The following is a 24,689-nucleotide window of genomic DNA, read 5'->3' as shown; positions in this document are numbered from 1 at the left end:
ACTTATCTGTGGGGAACAAGCTTTAAGTATCTTTCAGGATGCCATATGAGAAAAGTGTGAGTTGAGGTTCACATGGTCAATATTTTTGGATTCCTTGCTGATAGGCACAGAGGATGTCATTCTGTTTGAGGTACCTCATTACATTTGAGCTCAAAATATTTGTAAAGATGCTATAAAAATGTACATGAAGGATATTTGATATTAATTTTGTGTGATCTATGCTTCCTTCCAATCACTTGACAATTTTTCATTTGAGAAATTTTGGTAAATTATGGTTAAAAGACAGCTAGCTCGGCAGCAAATTTGGGACAGACTCTGGCAGGTATTCCAACAGACTCTGGAGTTTTATTCAGTTTTATAGATTTCAACTGTTTCTCAATGCCACTGACACTAATATCAGTTTCGCACATTTTTGCAGTGGTATGAGAATCAAACTGGGGCATTACTCCTGAATTTTAAAGGAACATTCGAAAACAGGGCTAAGCATTTCTGTTTTTGTTTTGCTGCCTTCAATTTCAGTACCTGTCTCCTCCATGAGTGTCTAGACACCAACTTTGATGCCACTAACAGCCTTTACATTCACTCAAAATTTCCTTGCATTTTGTGGAAGATCTTTGAATAGTATTCTGCAACAATAGTCATTGAAAGCTTCATGCATTGCCCTCATGACTGTTATTCTGCAACAGTAATTACTGAAAGCTTTGTGCATTTCCTTCTTAACAGTCAAATGTGTTTCATTCAGCATCTTTCTGTCTATAGCCCTGCACTTTGTTTTACACCTATTACACAGTAGTCTCTGTTTCTGTAGAAGCTTCTTTAGTGTGGTTGTGTACCATGGAGAGTCACACCCATCATGAACGGTTGTGCAGGTACATATCTGTCCAATTCAAGGTCAGCTATTATTTAAACTTTTTGGAGACATAATTCCTATATGTGCTCTTGTCCTGAGCTTAAAGTTTCAAGTTCCTCATTGAGCTATGACACTAGTGCCTCTTAATAAATCTTTCTATTAGTTTTAGTCACACATTGCACTTTCATAATCATTGTTACTACTGCTGCATCATGGTCACTGAGCAAGTTTCAATGTGGACTTCCTTAAAGAGGTCTGGTCTGTTCATTGGCATTAGATTTAATAGATATTCATCATGAGTGGGATTCTGAACTACCTGTTCCAGGTAGTTTTCAGAGAGTGCATTTAGTAATGTTTTGCAGGATGTCTTCTCATGTGCACCACTAAAAAACTGTAATTATCCCGATTGATTGTTGGGTGATAAAAGTCTCGTATGATGATTACAATATTATGGAGAACTTACATACTGTGTACTTTTTGAAAATATTAATGTTTGCTGGTGTCATTATTATATTGTTCGAGAGCCCTAAATAAATCATACCTAGGATAGCCAACATAAAAACAAAACAGACATATTATGCACAGCACCCTTTCAATCTCAGTTGCGGACTTGTGTTTTGAAAATTGATTCTTCTAGAATCTGTATTGTTCCTTGCCAAACAGACAGTGAGTCACAAACCCAAGAAACAGATATCAACCACCATGTGTTAAATGAATCCCTTCATTCTCAGATAAATTGAAAAACTAAAATGGAATCAATAGATTAAAACTTTTGTCAAAAACATTAGCAAGGCTTGATTTGCACTTAGACATGTCGACTTCTGTAATTTTCTGTAAATGAAATACTGTCAATTTGTGCATAAATTTCCATTGATCGTGAGATACTAACAATGGATATTGCAATAAAAATAGTAAAGCACTTTCTCTGAAAAAATCAGTTATACCTATGTCATGTTGTCAATATATTAAGAGAATGCAGAGAAGTCTCACAGGACCTTTGCATTCATACACTCACATATCACCTCATACAGTGTGTAGTGGTAGTTACTGTTAACAGTGTAAATCAGTTTCAAGTTAAATGAGATCAAAACACAAAATACAAAGACAATTTTCACAATTTTGGTATCTGTGTGAAGAACTCTGACTGAGTTGCTGTAATATGTTACATCAGTTCTTACAGACTGCCAAAGGACAAGAGAAAATAAATTTGATCTATCATGAATTTAAAAAGGAGATTTGAAGTGTCCCTTATTACCCACTATTTCTGTATGTCAACTAAATTGCTAGTAAAACAAGTCTTCAAAGTTTTTGTATATTTTACGTTTCCATATTCCTATGTATATATAAATTTTTATCTGTATCAAGTTATGATGTTCCTTTGCAGTAATTGTAATGGTGAATAGAGTACAGATTACATTTTTGATTAATGTCGCTGACCAGTTTACCATTCATAACAGTTAATATCTCTTGTAGTGTACAGAAACAGTTCATAATATCCCTTCGGTATAGTAACCGGTGACACACCCAGCTTTGCATGGGTATCATTATGTATCTACAGCCAGAAAACTTTCCTGGTGTAGCCAGGAGGCAGAGTGCTGATTCAATGAATGCCAGCACACTGGATGCTGAAGTAGTAGTGGTGGCCAATGCAGCTAAGTGAAGACTTCTTGTGTTGTAGACCGGTGTCCCATAGTTACAACAGATGGTGGTGTTGCCCATGGGGACAAACCTGTAACTGTTGGCTGCAGCATTGCATCAGGTAGCTTTGGACCCCAGTGGGATATAGCTGGGAAGACCTTGCATTGAGCCCTTGAGCACGAGTTGGTACTAGGTTATCTGGTGGGTGGTCGCATGGAGACTGTGGCAGAGTGAAGGCAGCCTGCAGGCGAGGCTGTCACTGGTTCACGTTATGGTCCCTACGATGATAACTGTGTCAGTAGCATGTTGTCATCTCTGTGGTGGAGACTGATTCATGATGGTGACTGTAGCAAAGCCCTGCCATGCTGATGATATCCTCAACTGGGCAGGGAGTTTATATTCAGCCAGCTCTGCCTTTGGCCTGTGCCATTACAATCTGTATGGAGTACCCTGTGCCATGCAACAAGGTATGAACCATCCTTTGTCACAAAATATTGGAATGAAACACCCTTTGTGATGTCACATTGGTAAGATGAACTCTCTATCATGCAAAGATCAGTATGAAGCACACAATGCCATGTCGCAAAACTGGTATGAAGCACTCCCTGCCATGCAACATTAATGAACAATAGGTACAGAGCATCTTTCACCATACATCATGGTATGAAACACTCTCTGGCAGGAAACATTGATATGAAGTATCATGTGCCACTCAACATCAGTAAGGAGCACCCTCTGATGTGCAACATTGCTGAATTCTCTTTAGACATCATTGGTATCATAGCATTACCTAGTTTGTGTGCCGTGCTTTCCACATCGCTGAATAAAATTACATGACATTCCCATCCATTTACAGAAGATGAGCTGCTGAGTCTTGTAACACAAAGTGACAATGACGACTTCATCATGTCCATTCCAACTGATTGTTGTTGGACAGATAATAATGCCAATGAGCCTCTTGATGGATCCGCACTACAAATATTCAAACTAGAAGTGAACCAGCAAACACTGAATCAGTAAATGCAGATCCAGATTTCAATGTCAACATTGCTTCTTCCTATGATTCTGAAGAGAGCCTGAGCAGATGTCTGACATATCTGCTAACAGACACAAAACAGATGATTTTAGATGCAAAACTGTCAATTTAGATGATTCATCTATGGTATACGACTGTTTCCAAGCTGTTTTAGCTAAGAAACTGTAAACTACATAGCTGAGCAATATAATTTATATTATTAGCACTTTTGCAGTGATGCCAGGGAAAAATCAAGACTGCGGTGTTGGAAAAACAAACAATAATGAAATTTACTGTATTCTTGCAGTGAATTTTCTGATGGTTGAGAGACAGTGAGAAAAACAGTCTGGAACCGCGCAACCACTATGGTCGCAGGTTAGAATCCTGCCTCAGGCATGGATGTATGTGATGTCCTTAGGTTAGTTAGGTTTATTAGTTTTCTTGGCTGATTTTCCCTTTGATACAATTAACTTCAGTTTTATTATTAACAAATATCTAGAAAATTTGAAGAGTATTATGGAAAAAAATATTGATTTGATTGGGTAAATAACATCAGCATTAGTAGTTGAGAACATCTGAAGTTCATATCAGAAATGCTGTCCACTTTGCTTCAATGAAATTTTTGATATAATAGTCTTAACTTAATGAAGTCACTTTTTCTGTTACAGCTTCCGAATCCAGATAGTTTACCAAAACCTCTGGACATAGCTTTTTTCAAAAGAAATAAATCAGCAGCAATGACACCACAATTCATCAATCTACGGGAAGTTACTTTACGCTTGAAATTACCACCTGGTGTTTATTGCATAGTACCATCAACATTTGAACCAAATGAGGAAGGAGAATTTATCATCAGAGTATTTTCAGAAAACAAAATTAACATGCAGTAAGTGCAGAAGAAGTTAATGAATAAAATATAGTAGATCACAGTGGCAGTTAACAAATATTTTCAATTTTTATGCATGTACTTGTTACCTTCTTGACTACAGTTTGTAGCACTCACCTTCATTAACTTCAATTATGTAACTACTATGTGTCAAACACATTATAGATATGCTAAATTGGTGAGACAATATACTTATAGAATCAGACCTCAGAGTGTAAAAAAGAAGGAAAAATTACAGTCATACATTACAAGTGAAACAGAGAACACATATGGACCAATTTTTTTATTGACACATTTAACTACTATTGTGCCATATGGGAATATTTTCATGCTTGTGGATCTTGAGTGGAAACAGTTACAAGATGTCTATGAAATACCTCTATTGAAAGAGGTTATATGTCTTTCAAGTTTATGTCATCATATTGTGGTAATGGCGCACCATTCAGTATCATATAACTCTGCTTGTATCCTGATCGTGAAAAGATGTGTCATAGTGAATATTCTTAGCAGGTTAACAACAGATTTTAATCACCACACACAAAAAAATAGACTTAATTTAATTTTCAATAGCTTCTTATGAAATACTTAGCCTAAATAACTACTTATTTTGACAGATTCAGACGTCACATCTAAACCTGTTCATGGTTGCTTCCAGGTACTCCCTGTCATTCATTACAGTTTTAACCATTTTATTACATAGTATAATATTAATAACATGACAGGTACTTATGTAATTCTGAGTATTTTTAGGGGCACGAGGATTTTAAATTTGTGGACAACAGGACTACCTTTATTCAGTTATATACAAATTTATATGTATATATATATAAATAAAATAGAAAGAAACTTCCACATGGGAAAATATATTAAAAACAAAGATTCCAAGACTTACCAAGCGGGAAACCACCGGTAGATAGCCACAATAAATAAAACACACACAGAATTTCTAGCTTTCGCAACCGACGATTGCTTCTTCAGGAAAGAGGGAAGGAGAGGGAAAGATGAAAGGATGTGGGTTTTAAGGGAGAGGGTAAGGAGTCATTCCAATCCCGGGAGCGGAAAGACTTCCCTTAGGGGGAAAAAAGGACAGGTGTACACTCGCACACACACACTAATGGCAATGTATAGCCCTGACATCTTTGAGGATATCCTCGTCGAAACTGGTATCATTGACAGTGAAGTGTCTGTGGTGGCAATGATTACCAAAGTACAAGGGACAACTAAAACAAGTAGAAAGATATACATGTTCACTAACCAAGCAGTAGAGTCATATCTCAGTGAGCAACTTGAAATCATTAGCACAGGATGGGACCATTTAGAGGAATTGTGGCTTAAGTTTAAAAGAATACCTGACCATGCACTGGACAGATATGTATGCAGTAGAACAGTTCATAATGGAAGGACACTCAATGATATACAGCCACTGTAAAGAAAGTTCTAATGAAACAGACAACTGTGTAAAACAAAGCCTAGGCCTATAAATAATGCTGAATGAAACACATTTCGCTGCCAAGAGAACAGTACTTGAAGGTTTTGAAGACTGACATTGCAGAATATTGTCAAATAGTCTTCCACAAAACCCAAATAAATTCTGGTTATATGTAAAAGCTGTTAGTGCAAATAAGTTATCGTCCAGTCACTTGCAGATGTTATAGGAACTGAAATTGACGGTAGCAGAGAAAAAGCTGAAATGCTTAACTCCATTTTTCAAATGTTCCTTCACAAAGGAAATCCCGGATAAACTGCCCTAACATAACACTCATATCACTGAAAAGATGAGTGAAGTCAGTGTTAGAGTCAGTGGTGCTGAGAAACAGCTGCAATCGGGAAAATTAAACAAAGCTCCAGGGCTTGATGGAGTCCCTGTCAGATTCCACACTGAATTTATTGCTGATTAAGCCCCTTTTCTACTTATAATCTATCATAGAGCCTTTGAATAAAAAATTGTGCCCAACATTTGCAAGAAAGCACAGTTCAGACCCATTAGGAAGCGATCCACAACACTGTTGTCTGACATCCTTGAAATTAATTTGTTATATAATCTTAGAACATATTCTAAGCTCAAACATAATGAAATGGCTTGAACAAAATGAACTTCTCCATGCTACCCAGTATGGATTCTGAAAAAATCTATTATGTGAGACCGATCTCACACTTTTCTCACAAGTCTTATTGAAAGCTTTAGATCAAAATGGTTAGGTAGATGCAGTATTTCTCAATTTCTGAAAAGAATATTTCTTGATTTCGAAAAAGCATTTGACTCAATGCCACAGCTATGTTTATTATCAGAAGTATAATCATATGGGATATCAAGCAAATTTTGTGACTGAATTGAGGATTTTTCATAGAGAGGACACATCATATTATGGTCAAAAACTATCCTGAGGAAAGCTCCTTACAAAGTTTCAGGGCTCAGTTTTAAATGATGACTCAAGGAATATAGTACAACCCCCTAAGTATCACTCCCATAGGGATTGTGAGGACAATATTAAATTAATTACAGCATGCACAGAGGCTATTAATTGTTTCTGTGCTCCATTTGTGAATAGAATGGGAAGAACCCCTATCAACTGGTATAATGGGATGTTCCCTCTGCCATGCACTTCACACTGGTTTGCAGAGTATAGATGTAGATATTTATTTGTTTTACACAGTAATTTTACAGCTCACATCATCCAAATAAAAGCTTTATTTGCTTTAAATTCATTGCCTCAATTCCATTGGACAACAGGAAATGAAAATATGCCAAGTAAGCCAGTACTCTTGTGCAACGAAATCAGTGCAATGAGAGATGCTTCTAAGGACATAGCATGCTAAACAGAGTTTCTTGATTAGTTTATCTGTGTGTTGACTCAAATTTAACATGTAATGCATCTGGACCTCAAGGAATTTGACACAGAGTATTTTCTTTAGTGTACCACCATTAATACACTCCTGGAAATTGAAATAAGAACACCGTGAATTCATTGTCCCAGGAAGGGGAAACTTTATTGACACATTCCTGGGGTCAGATACATCACATGATCACACTGACAGAACCACAGGCACATAGACACAGGCAACAGAGCATGCACAATGTCGGCACTAGTACAGTGTATATCCACCTTTCGCAGCAATGCAGGCTGCTATTCTCCCATGGAGACGATCGTAGAGATGCTGGATGTAGTCCTGTGGAACGGCTTGCCATGCCATTTCCACCTGGCGCCTCAGTTGGACCAGCGTTCGTGCTGGACGTACAGACTGCGTGAGACGACGCTTCATCCAGTCCCAAACATGCTCAATGGGGGACACATCCGGAGATCTTGCTGGCCAGGGTAGTTGACTTACACCTTCTAGAGCACGTTGGGTGGCACGGGATACATGCGGACGTGCATTGTCCTGTTGGAACAGCAAGTTCCCTTGCCGGTCTAGGAATGGTAGAACGATGGGTTCGATGATGGTTTGGATGTACAGTGCACTATTCAGTGTCCCCTAGACGATCACCAGAGGTGTACGGCCAGTGTAGGAGATCACTCCCCACACCATGATGCCGGGTGTTGGCCCTGTGTGCCTCGGTCGTATGCAGTCCTGATTGTGGCGCTCACCTGCACGGCGCCAAACACACATACGACCATCATTGGCACCAAGGCAGAAGCGACTCTCATCGCTGAAGACGACACGTCTCCATTCGTCCCTCCATTCACGCCTGTCGCAACACCACTGGAGGCGGGCTGCACGATGTTGGGGCGTGAGCGGAAGATGGCCTAACGGTGTGCGGGACCGTAGCCCAGCTTCATGGAGACGGTTACGAATGGTCCTCGCCGATACCCCAGGAGCAACAGTGTCCCTAATTTGCTGGGAAGTGGCGGTGCGGTCCCCTACGGCACTGCGTAGGATCCTACGGTCTTGGCGTGCATCCGTGCGTCGCTGCGGTCCGGTCCCAGGTCGACGGGCACGTGCACCTTCCGCCGACCACTGGCGACAACATCGATGTACTGTGGAGACCTCACGCCCCCTGTGTTGAGCAATTCGGCGGTACGTCCACCCGGCCTCCCGCATGCCCACTATACGCCCTCGCTCAAAGTCCGTCAACTGCACATACGGTTCACGTCCACGCTGTCGCGGCATGCAACCAGTTTTAAAGACTGTGATGGAGCTCCGTATGCCACGGCAAACTGGCTGACACTGACGGCGGCAGTGCACAAATGCTGCTCAGCTAGCGCCATTCGACGGCCAACACCGCGGTTCCTGGTGTGTCTGCTGTGCCGTGCGTGTGATCATTGCTTGTACAGCCCTCTCGCAGTGTCCGGAGCAAGTATGGTGGGTCTGACACACCGGTGTCAATGTGTTCTTTTTTCCATTTCCAGGAGTGTATTTATTTCTTCTTCTGATAAGTTTTTCATTATTTCTGATTTGAAATTGCATAACATGAGGCCTTATGTGATTAAAATCAGACATTTAACTGCAAACCACTTATAGGCTTCTTCAGCTATCAACTGAGCTGTGTCTGCTAAGGCCCTAAGTTTGGGTTTTGCAGTAGTATGACTCTGACATCAGCTGACGTACAGTTTTTGAACTGCCCTTTAAAATCAGTGGAAGACTCTTTATGTAGGTTAGAAACAGCAGTAAGCCCAATAGTGAACCTTGTCCCAATTCACATGCTATATTCCCCCTTTCTGATATACACAGCATGTGTCTGCTTTCTGTTATGCAAGTAAAATTCCATTCATGCAAGAAGGGTTGCATTAATGTCATAGCACATCAGTTTGCCAAGTAGAATTTTGTGATCCACACTTTTAAAGTTTTTGAAAAAATGATGGAACATACCTACAGCTCTGTTAAGACTTCATTTGTGAGGTCATGTTTTGCATTCTTTGTGGAGGATCCTTTATGAAAGCCAAACCAAGAGGCAGTTAACAACATCAGCTCAGTTAAAGGAGTCAGTGTTTAGACTGCGGGATTTTAAAATATTGGTGATAGTGGAGTTTCACTTCCTGATTATAGATTGTCCTCTGAATTACACACAATTCTCTTCCCCCTTCTCATTTTTTCTTCCAAAAAAATCCCATCTATCTGGACATTACATTATTTGCACACAGCACTACATGATGTAATTATCTACAGCTCACATCTCAGGGTGCTTGTGCAAATGAAGCAACATCTATCTCTAAAAAAAACTAAATTAAGGTATGTGTACTTTGCTGTTAATTTATCTGAAAATCACACTGAATTACTGGCAATAATTCACAAATAATTGATTTGCCACATTTTTGTTGGTCACCCAGCATTTTAATTCCATTATGTCCAGTTTAATGGTATTAACATGTAGCATTATCAATATTTTGCAAAAAATGAAATGTAACAGAATTAATGAAAATGACATAAACAATTATTCTGTTTCAGAGAACATGATGAAGAGGTGGATACGAATGAGGTTCCTGAAGATGTAAGAACCAAATACTCATTATCATTTTTTAGTCATTTATTTATATTCAAATCTCATATGAAAATGTCTATTTATTTATTTACTTTTTATTCCATAGATCCATGAGACAATAAATTGCAGTTTACTATAATCTGTACATGCTGTCCATTGTTCATAAAATAGTTTCCGTTATAAATGAGATAAATAGGTGTTCATATCAGACATTTTACAATACACTAAATGATTACACATTATTACAAAATTCATATTAGAACACAAACGTGTTCAAGAAGGTACTGTTTTAGATATTTTGTAAACACGTTCAGGTCGACAATAGTGGATTTGATATTGGATGGAAGAGTATTATACACTTTAGTGGCAGAGCAGTGAACTCCATTCTATACTAAACTGGGACTTTTTATCTTTTGTGCAAATCTATTTATTTTTAATACTGTATGGTTAGAATTAAACTGACAGAAACTGATTGTGTTCCAAGTGCTGCAGTGTAAAGCGTATACATTGCAGGATGCTGAAACACCATAGTTATGTTCATTAATCTGGCATTATTAATAGTCTGAATGTGAAATCTTTCCTGTCTTGTTGTTGGTGTAATCTTTATCACTTGGTAACATGTGTTGATTTCTTTTGTGAGTGACTGTAATCGTAAATGGTTAAGAAAGTTGAAGTTTTCCACACAAAACACAATGGATTGAGAAGAAAGACCACACACTGGTGGTATAGTTGTTTTATGAGGATGCAAAGTTAGTTCTTTTTGCTGATGATACAAGTATAGTAATAACATCCAAAAACCAAGAACTAAGTGATGTAATTGTAAATGATGTTTTTCACAAAATTATTAAATGGTTCTCAGCAAACGAACTCTCTTTAAATTTTGATAAAACACAGTATATGCAGTTCCGTACAGTAAATGGCACAACGCCAGTAATAAATATAGAATTTGAACAGAAGTCTGTAGCTAAGGTAGAATTTTCAAAATTTTTAGGTGTGTCCATTGATGAGAGGTTAAACTGGAAGCAACACATTGATGGTTTGCTGAAACGTCTGAGTTCAGCTACATATGCTATTAGGGTAATTGCAAATTTTGGTGATAAGAATCTCAGTAAATTAGCTTACTATGCCTACTTTCATTCACTGCTTTCGTATGGTATCATATTCTGGGGTAATTCATCGTTGAGTAGAAAAGTATTCATTGCTCAAAAACGTGTAATCAGAATAATTGCTGGAGCCCACCCATGGTCATCTTGCAGACATCTATTTAAGGATCTAGGGATCCTCACAGTAACCTCACAGTATATATATTCACTTATGAAATTTGTTGTTAATAATCCAGCCCAGTTCAAAAGTAATAGCAGTGTGCATAGCTATAACACCAGGAGAAAGGATGATCTTCACTATGCAGGGTTAAATCTGACTTTGGCACAGAAGCGGGTAAATTATGCTGCCACAAAAGTCTTTGGTCACCTACCAAACAGCATCAAAAGCCTGACAGATAGTCAACCAACATTTAAAAATAAATTAAAAGAATTTCTAGATGATAACTCCTTCTACTCATTGGCTGAATTTTTAGATATAAATTAAGGGAGGGAAAAAAAACTAACTTAAACATTAGTGTCATGTAAAATTTTGTGTAATGTAATATCTTGTACAGACATCTTTCATTAACCTGACACATTCCACATCATTACGAAGTGTCGTATTCATGATCTATGGAACAAGTATTAATCTAATCTATCAGAAAGGCAGCAGTGGCAAAAGCAGCACTGCATTGCAGGAATGTTGCTGTGAAGAAACACCTTGTTAATAAATGGGCTAAAGAGTATGATCAACAAATTTGAAGACACAGGTGAATTAGTTGCTGTAGCAGAAAGAGGGAAGTGGCCAATTGCATTGGCAGCTGGTGATGAAGTTGCTATGGCTATAGCTAACCATGCAGCACACACCTCAAATTCTGCAGCCAGTACTCGAGCTGTGTCATGGGAATTGTCTCTCCCCTGGTCAATAATTTGAAAGATTTTGCAACGTATTTTTCATTGGTATCCCTACAAGATTCAGAATGTCACCAAATGAAGCCCCAAGGTAGGTTACAATGCTGTGACTTTGCCATTTGTTTTTAGGCATCCATGGAGATGGGCATGTGGCTGGGGAGTATTCGTTGGATAGTTGAGGCACATTTACTCTGCACATTGTTGTGACCGCACAGAACTGTCACATATGGGGTTCTACTCCACCCTGTGTTGTGCAGAAACATCCATTGCACTCAGCTTATTGACTGTGTGGTATGGTTTCACAAGCTCCTTTACTCTTGTTCCATTGTTCTTTAAGGAGATGACACCTTGCAGTCCTGTTACGTGCACAGTGACATCTGCTTGTTACAAGGATCTCCTTTTGCAACACGTAATTCCAACTTTGCAAGCATGCAACTGTGTCACACCACTATTTTCATGCAAGATAGGGTGACACCACATGCCACTTGCTAGGCAAAAGATTTGTTTCATGAAACCTTCAGTAATAACCCCATCATCCCTCGGCAATTCCAAGATGTGTGGCCTTCCAGATCCCTTAATCAAAATCCATGCGACTTTTGGTTGTGGGAATATCTGAAAGATCATATCTGTCAGGAAATTACCCAGACTCTTCCTGATTAGAAGGATAGCATATAACAACATAACACTCAGATTACACCCGATATGCTGTGAGCAACTGTCAACCATGATGCATTACAGGTGCACCATGTTGCTGACTTGAAGACCATATTGAATAAACATTGTTACTTGTGACCATATCCTAACAAACATGCAAAAACCACCATTATCCTGTGTTGATAATTCCACCTCTTTTCCTGCACCCACACCACATTCTGACTGCTTACAGCAGTTTTCATAAAGAAAATTTCAGTCAGCATGCATCACCAAGTGATAAACAACATAATGAAGTCAAAACAGGAAACTTTTCACATTCTGACTGTTAACAGCATTGTATATTTATCTGGTGGCAGAGAGTGGAACTATTATTATTCTCGGCATACTCCATGAGCACAGTGATTAATGAACATACCAATGATGTTTCAGTGTCTTGTTAAGTATAGACCCTGCATTCCACCATCAGTTTAATTATAACTAACCAGTATTATGGTAGTAATAAAGTTCATTTATTTTGTACAATCTTAAATTCTTGGTATCAAATAACATAAGAGCACCAATGTAACAATATAACGAAAAGGATAGCTGCTACTAACCATATAGCGGAGATGCTGAGTCACAAAAATGTTTTAGATTTCAGCTGTTTCAATAAGTTTCTGCATTAACGTCTTGGGTGGGCTACACATATAATTTTTATCACTTGATTTTTTTTATAGTGAATATTTTTTTGCAAGCATTTGGTTGCCCCAGAATATTATCCGAAAGGTGATTGTGTGTAAAATAGCTCGAGTGTGCAGATTTTGCTGAATCCTTATCACAAATTGAGGCTGTAGTGAAGCTGTTGAGCTCAGTCTTTTATCAAGAGAATGTACAGACCAGTTTAGCCTGTTGTCAGTGTGTAGTTTGGAGAGTTTGAAAGACTGCACTCTCATTAGTTCGTAATCATTACATTTCATTTTTATTTCTTCCTTCATTTCATGAGCTCAGTGAGACTGTTAAAGTTGTTTCTTGTTGACATGAAATTTCAGATGATTTGCAGTGAACTGGTCCAAGTCTTCTCCAACTTGTGGTCACCACCCCTCCTATGGTGCTATTACTTAGCTTCTCAATCAAAATATTTTGTGTCACCTACAACTATATGAAAGTGTATCTTCAAATGTGTATACACTGGCAGGTCATTTATAAATATAAGGAATAACAAACGACCTAGTATAGAACCTTGTGATACACTGCATGTCATGGTGCCCTAGTCTGATGAGGCTGGTGTCTCTTCTACAGTGTTCAGGACTACCTTTTGCTATCTGTCATTCAGATACAATTTTAGCCACATCCCTGTTTTTCTTGTTAAACCATTAAGTTCTGTGTTTTCTAAAAATCTGATGGTTCACACAGTTGAAGGCCTTGGAGAGGTTTCAAAATATTCCAACCGCAGACAATTTATTGTTTAAGGGTCCTAGAGCTTCATTAACAAATGAAAAAATGTTCTTTTCAGTTGAGATTCTGTTTTGCAAACCAAAGTGGCTTATATTGAAGATATTGTATTTGTTAAGATGTTTGCATACCCACACTTACTGGGAGATTTTTGTCTCTGCTACTGTACAAGGTCTGTTCAAAAAATTCCGCAACATCCATAAATTAATGCTAATGGTGTGTTGGAGCAAAATGAGGTTGGCATCTCTGCACATTTCCGGTGTTTAATGTGTAACTGCTAGAAGTTTCATTGTTGTTGTTCAGTGATATATTGAGTTGAACATTTTCACACGGTTTATGAATTTTGAGATGGCAGAGTTAAAGGAGCAGCACTGTGCCTGCATTAAATTTTGCATGAAACTCAAGAAAACCTTTACGGAGGCACACCAAATGATACAGGAAGCCTATGATGATGTGTGCTTAAGCTGTACTTGGTGTTACAAATGGTTCACCTGGTTTAAAAATGGCCAGATGGAAGTTAAAGATGACCCTCATTCAGGATGTCCTTCGTCATTTACTGATCATGCTCATGTCAGGAACATCAACGAAATCAAAGACTGACTGTCTGAAAGACTTCAGTAGAACATAAAATTTCAGTTGGATCATGTAATGAAATCCTGACACAGCATCTTGGAATGAATCATGTTGCTGCCAAGTTCATCCCAAGGCTTGTGAGTCAAGACCAGAAAGACCATCACCTCACAATCTCTGAAGAGCTTTTGGATTGTGCAAGTGAGAACGAGATGTTCCTTAAGAGAATCATCACTGTGGATGAGATGTGGGTCTACAGTTATGATGTTGAGACTGAAGTTCAATCTTTACAATGGATTGGGAAAGGTTCTCCAAGACCACAAAACCAAGAAAAGCTTGTCAAGTCAGCTCAAATGTGAAAGCCATGCTGATAGTTTCCTTTGACTTTGAAGGATTAGTTCATGATGACTTCATGCCACAGGGACAAACTGTTAATTGATGGCACCACTGGGATATGTTAAGACACCTGCGAGAAAATCTTAGAAGGAAACAGCCTGAAATATGGTGAGACAATTCATGGCCCTTGCGTCATTATAATGCACCTTCACATTTATCCCTGTTGGCGCATACTTTTACACAAAAAATGAAATCACTGTACTGCCTTGTCCTCCATACTCTCCAGGCCTGGCCCCTGTGGACTTTTTTTACTTCCAAACTGAAAACTACATTGAAAGGATAAATATTCACAATGATAGACCAGATAAAAGAAAATTTGCGAATCATGCTGCGTGCAATCCAGCTAGAGGCATACCAAGACTGCTTCCAGAAGTTGAAATAGCACTGGGAATGGTGCTTCAATTGTGGAGGAGAGTATTTCAAAGGAGATATTTCACAATGAGCAAAAGGTAAGTGTAGAAAAGTTTTGTGGACAAAGTTCCCGAATTTTTTGAACAAACCTTGTATAATTTCACACTTCTCAGTTTTCATTATTAATTGTCATCCACCTGGTATACATAATACTATTTTTATATTGTAATGCTAATAGTCATACAATAAATCTCATGTAACTCACAGCTTAGTGAAAGTACTTTCATCAAAATCCATTGTTTAAGTGTTGCTGTTACCAGTAATTGAACCCAGGTCCACCAATGAAAAGCATGAATGCTGTGAAGGGGGATTATTTTAAGGTTATATGAGTAAAATTAGTAAAATCTCAAGAAAAGGCATCTAATGTCTGAGGGACCAGGGCAGGAGAGGCACCAAATGAAGCATCATTTGTGTTCTTTAGTGGCCCATAGGCCTGAATACAGCCTACTGACAAAAAGGCACAAATTTCATTATCTTATTTAACATTCATGCATCTAAAATCACACTTACATATTACCCACATCTGATTGCCTCTGACCCTTTTCAGATTTCTTTTAAATTTCATGCAACCCCTCCACTACTCTAGTGTTTGTCAGATGTGTGTAACAGATGGTGTGTAACATAAAATACATCATGTTTCATGTTGACTAGTTATCTCTGTGCTTTGCATTTAGTAAAGTGTATGCACTGTTAATAGAACTTTCATTGTCAATAAGTAACACCCCACCATTGTTTTTTCTAAGAACACATTTATTTTTAAGAATTAGGATTTGGTGACAATATCAGTCAACACTTCTTTTACGTGTACAATTATTCTACATATTCTGCATCACCGTTACATGGCATTATGCCAGCATTGTGTTAGAGTATGTATTTCCTGTTGGTAAAACCTCTTGTCCTGTGCTTTTTACTCCAGAATTACACTCTCATCACCTTCAAAGTGTGTCCCACATAGAAAATCCTTAAGTGGTCAAAGCAGTTGGACATCTGAGGGTGCCAGGTCTGGACTACAGGATGATTGAGGCAATGATTCCCCACCCAATTTGACAATGTGTTCCTGTTTTCTGAGATTCTTATGTAGGCATTCATAGTTATGTTTTTGCCAATTTCTTTTTCATTCTTGTTAGACCAAATACATCAGAAATGGTTCTTGAGTTTGTTCACAGTCTTTACACACATCTTTGACTTAATCAGTAGCCCTATTCTGCAGCATGTCTATGAGAATGATACCACCATCACCCCAAAAGACTGTCATTGTGACTTTGGCAGCAGAGGGATGTGCCATGATTTTTTTCTTTTTCGGTTATTGCAGGTGGTGCTACTCCAGTGACTGTCTTTTTGTATTCAGCTCAAATTTGTACACCTATATTTCATCACTTATAACAGTCTATGACAGAAAGGCCTCCCCATTAGCCTCAAGCTGCCCCATTAGTTCAAATGAAATGGCTGTTCTTTGACTTTTGTGGTCTGTTGAGAGCATTCATGGAACCCATTGTGGGCATACTTTTGAATATCCAAGAGTTTCAGTGAGTGCACAGTATCTAATCCAAGCACACAACGAGTTTAAAACAGTTCATTTAATATTTCTTGCTGCAAATAGTATGCTGAAATTAATTGTTAGTGACAATGTTTAATGTACCGTATATGAAAAATTAAATATGTATATTTTGGACTATTTTGTGGTTTACCTTATAATCAATAGATTTCTATAACTGTATTTTAATGTAATATGTAACTTTGCCTCAAGGTGGTAGTAACATCCTTCATAGTGTACAGTCAGTATTGCAAAACTAACTAGTGTTTTTCATGAAAGAGAATGAATTCTTGGCAATAAGATCCAACAATTATGAATATATTTCTATTAGGCCCACCATAGTGCATGTGATTCACATCAACTCTACAGTTTCTTCCTCTCTTACTTCTCCATTCACCACCACAGTCATTCTTCTCCACTGTTCTGCATTATCTCTCTGGTTCTCTTTCTATAACAGTATTCGTTTTTATATATTTTTTATTGTTTTTCTAATTGCCCATTAAGTCTATCAAGATAGTACAAAACATCTCTATTTGGTGGGCAGTACATACCAATAACTTTATGTTTAGCTAACCTGCTTCAATGAGTATTTATGTGGACCACAACATCAGCCATTTCAGCTGTTCCTTCTTTGCAGTATTGTTCAACAATGTTCTTAAATGGAAGATGTTCATTTACAAATATTGCCACCCCACCCCCTTTCTGTTGTAGTCTGCAGTAACTATCTCCTAATACACAACCATCTAATCTGTAATACTCTATTTCATTGTCTTTCAGTCCATGTTCTGTAATTACCAACAGGTGTGGTGAATTCTCATCCACAAATACTTGCAGCAAATTGAGTTTATTCCTAAGATACTGCACATTTAGATGCATTATCCTAAAGGACACTGATATTTTAAAACACTTTGTGACATGGTATTCTGAATCAGTTGAATTATTACACAAGTCTTTAACACTGCACTGTAATGACAATTTACTCACTTCCAAGTCGCTTTCTTCGGCATGTGAACAAGGTTCTTTTGATCCAAGGGGTTTAGTTCAATAATATCGTGTTGCTTGAAATTGAGTCTAAAAAACTTGTTGATTATAATCTAAAATATTTGGGTCCATTGTATTATGCATCTGCTTACGAAGTTCCATTATTTGGCTCACTAACTAAAGCTTTCCATTTCTGTTTAAGTGAAGTCTGTGCTTGGTATGTGCTTCACGTTCCAGTTTGCTTATGTCTAACAAGTGCATATGATTTAGTTTTTTACATAGTTTCTGCAGTTCTACATTATAACACTCAATTTCTGTATTAACACACAACCACCGAGAGAGGTCATGTTGCACTGGTAGGTTTATTAGGGTAACATTTGTGTTGTATGGTTTTGGCAATAACTTCCTGTAAACTGCGAGTGCTAATTTGCTCTTGTTTTTGTAAACATTATTGGTGCTGACAATGATAACAGCGTGATTGCCTTTTTTCAGATTGTTTGTTTCTGATAAATTATCGACTACAGCACTTAATTTAGCTGCAGGTTTAACTTTTGCAAATAGAGAATATTCATTGTGTAAAGCTTCATGTAGGGGAGTAGAAAGGCATTTTCTGTGGCAGTCAGCATATGAGATTTTTTTTCCAGGCATTAGAATTTTTCTGTTTCAGCCTTTATTGGAGGTTTCATTATATTTACTTTCGCTTACACTATTCATTGTTTCGCTGGCTGAGTCTGGTCCTGAAAACTTAATCAATGTAACTGGCACACTGTTTCTAGTGCTTTGTTTTTGTTTTTCACTTTCTTGATGACTTCATGTTTTGTTTTTGGACTTTACTGGCATCCACGTAAATTTATTTGTAGTTCCAACATATTCAGAGTTCAATATTACATTTGTTTTGTCATAAATAATGCTTTTTTGGTTTGAAAATCATGTTTAACAATATCAATAAAACTGTTTTTGTGGCTATTTTCCGCCACTGTTTTACTGTTTTCATTAGACCAAAAACGTTTTTCACTTAAGAGTTTTTTGTTTTCTTGTTTCAGAAACGCTATTTCTTTCTTGAGGGTTTAAATACAACTATTTAATAACTTGATAATTTCGTTTTTTGTGATTTTTGTGTGTACCACTTTGAGAAGATCTTCACGTTCGTCGTGTACACAATCACCACATGTCCACCAAGTATTGTTTATTTTCACACACCTCTCATGAAACCAGAAGTTGCACTTCACGCACAGGATGCACTTCATCACACGATTTTTACATTTTTTTACACGACGAGCTATTATAAAATTGCTTTTCTACAGAGACTGATGCAGCACTGCACTGTCCTATCGGTGCCATCTTGTATGTGACAGAAACTAACAGAATCTCACATTTGAAGAAAGGAGTCATGTGAGGCATACCAGTTTTTTCTGGTAAGAGATGGCATAATGACAGAAGAATGCATCAAGTGGTGACAGTGAATCAAAGAAATGCAATAATAATAATAATAATAATAATAATAATAATAATAATAATAATAATAATAATAAAAGAGAGAGACAGAGAGAGATGTGATCAACTCCCAAATGTGGCTCCCATGGCAGTTGTGGAAGATCATGATCTTGCTTCTCCCACATGCCATGTTACAATATACAAGAAGATATATCACATTTTATGAAAGACAGAACTCTTGGAGCCAGTAAACAAGAGATAACAGCCATGGACATCAACCCCTTAAATCAGGTGATAATAGAGAATGTTAAAGAAGAGTTGTATCTGTCTTTGGCATAATCTCTGCCACCAGTTGTATGTGCCATTGAGAATGGACTTGGCCAACTTGGACTTGCACCACCACCATCAAATAGTAACCTAGCATCCAACCAACTTAGGTACAATCAACTCCTTCACCAAGTAAAGCGCCCAACAGAAGAACATAAATTTGGAGAATGGAGGACACCATACCAGTCTTTTTCACTGTGGATACATTGTGTGATACTGCAGAGAAAGAAAATGAGTTTTCAGTGACTATTATGCTGCAAGATGTCATGCATCACAACAGTCCTATTCATGTCAGTAAACTGTAGATGATTATCATCGAACTGTTGGCCAAAGCTCTCAGCATTACTCTGGACAAATTCAGTCCCTGACATGCATTAGCCTTACCCTGTCACTATAGAAGTACCACCCCACTTGCCTAGCCACCCAATACAGGAAAACTAAGTGAGCCAAACATCTATGGAGGTAAGGCCATCACCAAAGAAAATCCTCCATGGATAATAATTACCAAGGTGACAGGAAATCTATCAATGTCATGATCAGTGGTGTGGCAGAAAACGTTGAAATCCAATTTGTTGATCCCGCAAAAGGATTGTTTTGTAAACTTTTAACTTGTGAGACTCTGTGTGCATCTGCATGAATTATCTATTGAAAGTTAGAAACCCACTGTTATAGAGCCTCCGAATTTATTGTTGGATTTCTAAAAGTTGGGTGATCTTAAGACCAGGGCCAACTAAATGCCCTTGTTGCCTTAAGCATAAAATCTCACAATGGAAGTTAAAATAACTGCAAGCAGGAATTTGCAATGAAAAATGTTCACTGCTGGTAGTATTTTAAAGATTTAACAAAACTGAGTTTATTCAGTTCACTGTAACATTTATCACAGGTTAATAACTGTCTCATTGAATTAATGAACATCTGGATAAGAGCTTAAACCAAAACAGAGCAGTATCCCATATTATGTACCATGTAAACTTCTGGAAAAATTTCAGAAAATAGAGCAAAGTTTGTTTCATGTAAGTTTAAAGTTCCATAGTTGTGAATTAGCTATATTTTGAGTGCAGATCATACACAGATAACCATGGACAAATTTTGGAGTTTAGACTCATTCACCTAATAAGACAACAAGTGTTTGGTGCAGTTGCTAAATCAGATCCTGCTGCTACAGTGGCAGATCATCAAGACTTAAGTGAGACTGAATGTGCTGTTATAGTCAGCAAACCAACGATGGGAGACAGCAGTTCTGAAGTAGAGATGAAGTGAGGATTTTCCCATACGACCATTTCATGAGTGTGCCATAAATATCAGCAATCTGGCAAAACATCAAATCTCTGACATTGCTGTGGCCATTAAAAGATCCTGCAAGAATAGAACCAGCAACAACTGAAGAGAATGATTCAACATGACAGAAGTGCAACCCCTCTGCAAATTACTGCAGATTTCAGTGGTCGGCCATCAACAGGTGTCTGTGTGCAAACCATTCAATGAAACATCATCGATATGGGCTTTTGGAGCCAAAGGCCCACTCGTGTGCCCTTAATGAATGCATGACACAAAGCTTTATGCCTCACCTGAGTCTGTCAAAACCAACATTGGTCTGTTGATAACTGAAAACATGTTGCCTGGTCGGAGGACCGTCGTTTCAAATTGTATCAAGCTGATGGATGGATGTGTACAGGTATGGAGACAACCTCATGAATCCATGGACCCTGCGCATCAGCAGAGGACTTTTCAAGCTGGTGGAGACTTAGTAATGGTGTGGGGCATGTGCACTGGAGTGATATGGTACCCCTGATACATCTACATGCGACTCTGACAGGTGACACATACATAAGCATCCTGTCTGATCACCTGCATCCGTTCATGTTCATTGTGCATTCTGACAGACTTGGGCAATCCCAGCGGGACAATGCAACACCCCACACATCCAGAATTGCTACAGAGTGGCTCCAGTAACACTCTTCTGAGTTTAACCACTCCCGCTGGCCACCAAACACCCCTAGACATGAACATTATTGAGCATATCTGGGATGCCTTGCAAACATGCTGCTCAGAAGAGATCTCCACCCTCTCCTACGCTTACAGATTTATGACCAGTCTTGCAGGATTCATGATGTCAGTTTTCTCCAGCGCTACTTCAGGCATTATTTGAGTCCATATGATGTTGCATTGCAGCTCTTTGGCATGCTCGTGGGGACACTACACAATATTGAGCAGGTGTACCAGTTTTGTTGGCTCTTCGGTGTATATTGAAGGTCTTAACTGGGAATATGTCCAGCCGACAGGAACATGTACTGCAAGAGTAGCTATCAATGACAAAACACAGCCATTTGAATTTGTCATTTCAACTCAATGCAGTCATGACATTACTCTCCCATGGGACTTCTTGCAGGTATCATAAGCAGACATAAGCTGTAAAAGACCAGAGCTCCAGATTGATAAAGCTATTTCTAATAAAGATTGCTCTGTACAGCTGTTTGTTGTTGAAGACATTGTTATCTCACCATCCGCAACAAGAGGAGTTCCAGTTACCAGCTAAGATACATAGTTAAACTGTAAAGGTTTTGTGAGCTGCAAAAAGCAACTCAGGCTCTCAAAAGAATTCTACACACCAGTGATGATCATAAGCATTATATGTGGACAAGGAGGACTTAGGTTCACTAATTCTCACAAGCAGCTACAATTCATCCCTAAAGGAATTTGCATAGGGACAGCTGAACAAGTCCAGTAAGGGCAACTTAGTGTCATTGATGAAGAATCATCCTCCACAGTTACTTCAGGCCACTGCAGCTACTTTAGGCAAGACAGAGGAGGAAACTACTATTGAACTGCCAACATGCTCTGACCTGACTGAGGAACGACCTCAGGGAGTAACAGATAACTTTTGTAGTTTTTGGATGCTTTTAGATCCAGTAAGAAGAAAAGTCAGACCAAGCGGCTGATGATAAAAGACTGTATTAACCTGGGGATCATACACCAACTACCCAGCACTCATACAGTATTTCACCGGCTGAATGGTGGATAATCTGGGAGGAAGTGGAGAAGTTGCTGCAAGGTGACATCACTGAACAGCCTGAGAGTCCTTGGTTCTGTCTGGTGGTCCTCATGAAGAAGTGCAGCACATGGCATTTCTGTGTCAACTGAACAAGATATCTATCCATTACAGCACATTGATGATACACAGTCTAAAAGGAGCAAAATATTTTCAACTATAGACATGCAGTTGGGTTCTGGCAAATTGAGGCAGAAAAGGCTGTGTGGGGAAAAGATTGCCTTCATAATCCCTGATGCCTTCTATGAGTTCAAAGTTATGCCGTTTGTACTATGTAACATTCCAGGTGCCTTCGAACATATGATGGACAATCTGCTTCAAAACCTTAAGTGGTCAACAAATGGGTGACATGTCTTTGCTTTCTGGGTGACATTGTCATTTCTGGAGGCATTTGAAGTCACCTTACAAATGTTTTGAAGTGTTTTTAAACTACAGGAGGTGCTAACATAACATTTCGTCCAGTTGCAGCACTATATGATGAGAATGCCGAGACATAACCTTACACGGCTGCTAATGGTTTTGAGATAGGTGTGGTTCCGGTACAGATTCAGGAAAGTGCTTAAAAGATGATAGCTTATGCTTCCAGAATACTGTGCAAATCCAAAAACAACTACTCCACAGCTCAGAAAGAGTGCCTTGCAGTTGTTTGGTCCATAAACAAGTTCTGATCATATTTATTTTGCAAACCATTCCCCCTTGTGATGGATGACTATTCTCTATACTGGCTGACTAGCCTTATAGATCCATCAGGTTGACTGGTAAGATTGGCACTGAGACTTTATGCAAATGATGTCACAGCCATATATAAAAATGGACACATTTACAAGGACATTGACTGCCTTTCAGGGGATCCTGTGATGATATACAGCAATATCGATGACATTGGTGCTGAAAAGATGGAAGATCCAGCATTGCTGAAAACCACAGAAGTCTTCAAAAATGACGTATCAACCAAAGGAGGACTCCAATTAATAAATGAAACATTGTAGAAGAGGAAGTATGGTGTGATAGGATGGGAATGATTGATCATCATCCCAGCCTGTCTGCAACCAGTGATTCTGAATTGTTTCCACAATACTGTACTATGTGGCTACCTGGGATTTGTGAAGATTATAGAATAAATCAGATGCAGGTATCACTGTCAAGGTCTCTGCTTATCTGTTAGGCACTATGTGAGCCACTATATAATACCATCAATGGAAGTGTGTGCCATTTCCTTTCAGAGAATCTGATACCTTTCCACTTGCAACAGTGCTATTCCACCAAATTGGAATCAACCTCTTGGGAAAGTTCCCAAAGCTGACATTTGGGAATTGACCATGATTTCAGTGACTTTCTCACCCAGTGTGCTGTCACCAAAGCCGTCAACTGCCAATGCTCCAGAAATTGTGAAGTTCCTTTTAGAAAATGTCATTTTGAATCATGGTGCACTCTGTGTGATAATCTCTTGATTGTGGGAAAGTTTTCCAGTTGAGACTAGCATCAGACCAACATCTCTTACAGGATAACAACTACCTACTACCCACAGATGAGTAGCTAGCCTTACAGAACACTTAAATAAGATGGTGGAAGATATGCTGTTTGTTCATGATGACCAGAGAGATTGGGATTCTGTACTGTCTGTCATGATATTTGCACAGAACACAGTGAAGCAAGACACTGCAGGCTTCACACCATTCATTCTGCTCCATGGTTACAAGGCTGAAACGCCAATGGAAGACACTCATCCATTCAGGATGACTATATGAAACACTTCACCAGCTGGCTTGCAGTAGACCCTAGATGCCCAGGAAAAAGACTGAGCGCACTATAATGCCAAATACTGGCCCATGAGATACATCCTGGGAGACTTGGTATGGATTTTTATGCCTGTACAGAAAGGAGGTCTATCAGAAAGTTACTAAAATGCTATTTTGAGCTGTATTGTACTCTTCATCATTTGTCAAACATTACATATGGAGTCGAGGATTATGACACTTCATCGAGAAGACAAAAGTGCAGAGACATTGCCTATGCCTTCCATATAAAACCCTGCTACAGTCCAGAGGTGCAGTTTGACAATGGTTGGTTCAAGGAAACAAAAGATCCACTTGACAATCATGA

At 38.6% G+C, this 24,689-nt stretch overlaps 1 protein-coding gene across 2 annotated transcripts in view; it reads left to right on the top strand.

Moving 5' to 3' along the window:
* LOC126359629 (calpain-A-like) overlaps positions 1-24,689 on the top strand; it is a 198,969-nt gene that overhangs the window by 119,378 nt on the left and 54,902 nt on the right. For both annotated transcript variants that reach the window (XM_050007646.1, XM_050007647.1), the window contains exons 10-11: positions 4,172-4,389; positions 9,772-9,814. In XM_050007646.1, the coding sequence (XP_049863603.1) occupies positions 4,172-4,389; positions 9,772-9,814 (261 nt within the window). The remainder of the gene's footprint in view (positions 1-4,171; positions 4,390-9,771; positions 9,815-24,689) is intronic.

This window comes from Schistocerca gregaria, chromosome 1 (assembly GCF_023897955.1).
Source record: "Schistocerca gregaria isolate iqSchGreg1 chromosome 1, iqSchGreg1.2, whole genome shotgun sequence".
Taxonomy (NCBI): domain Eukaryota; kingdom Metazoa; phylum Arthropoda; class Insecta; order Orthoptera; family Acrididae; genus Schistocerca; species Schistocerca gregaria.
This window is presented reverse-complemented; position numbering and strand designations above follow the sequence as displayed.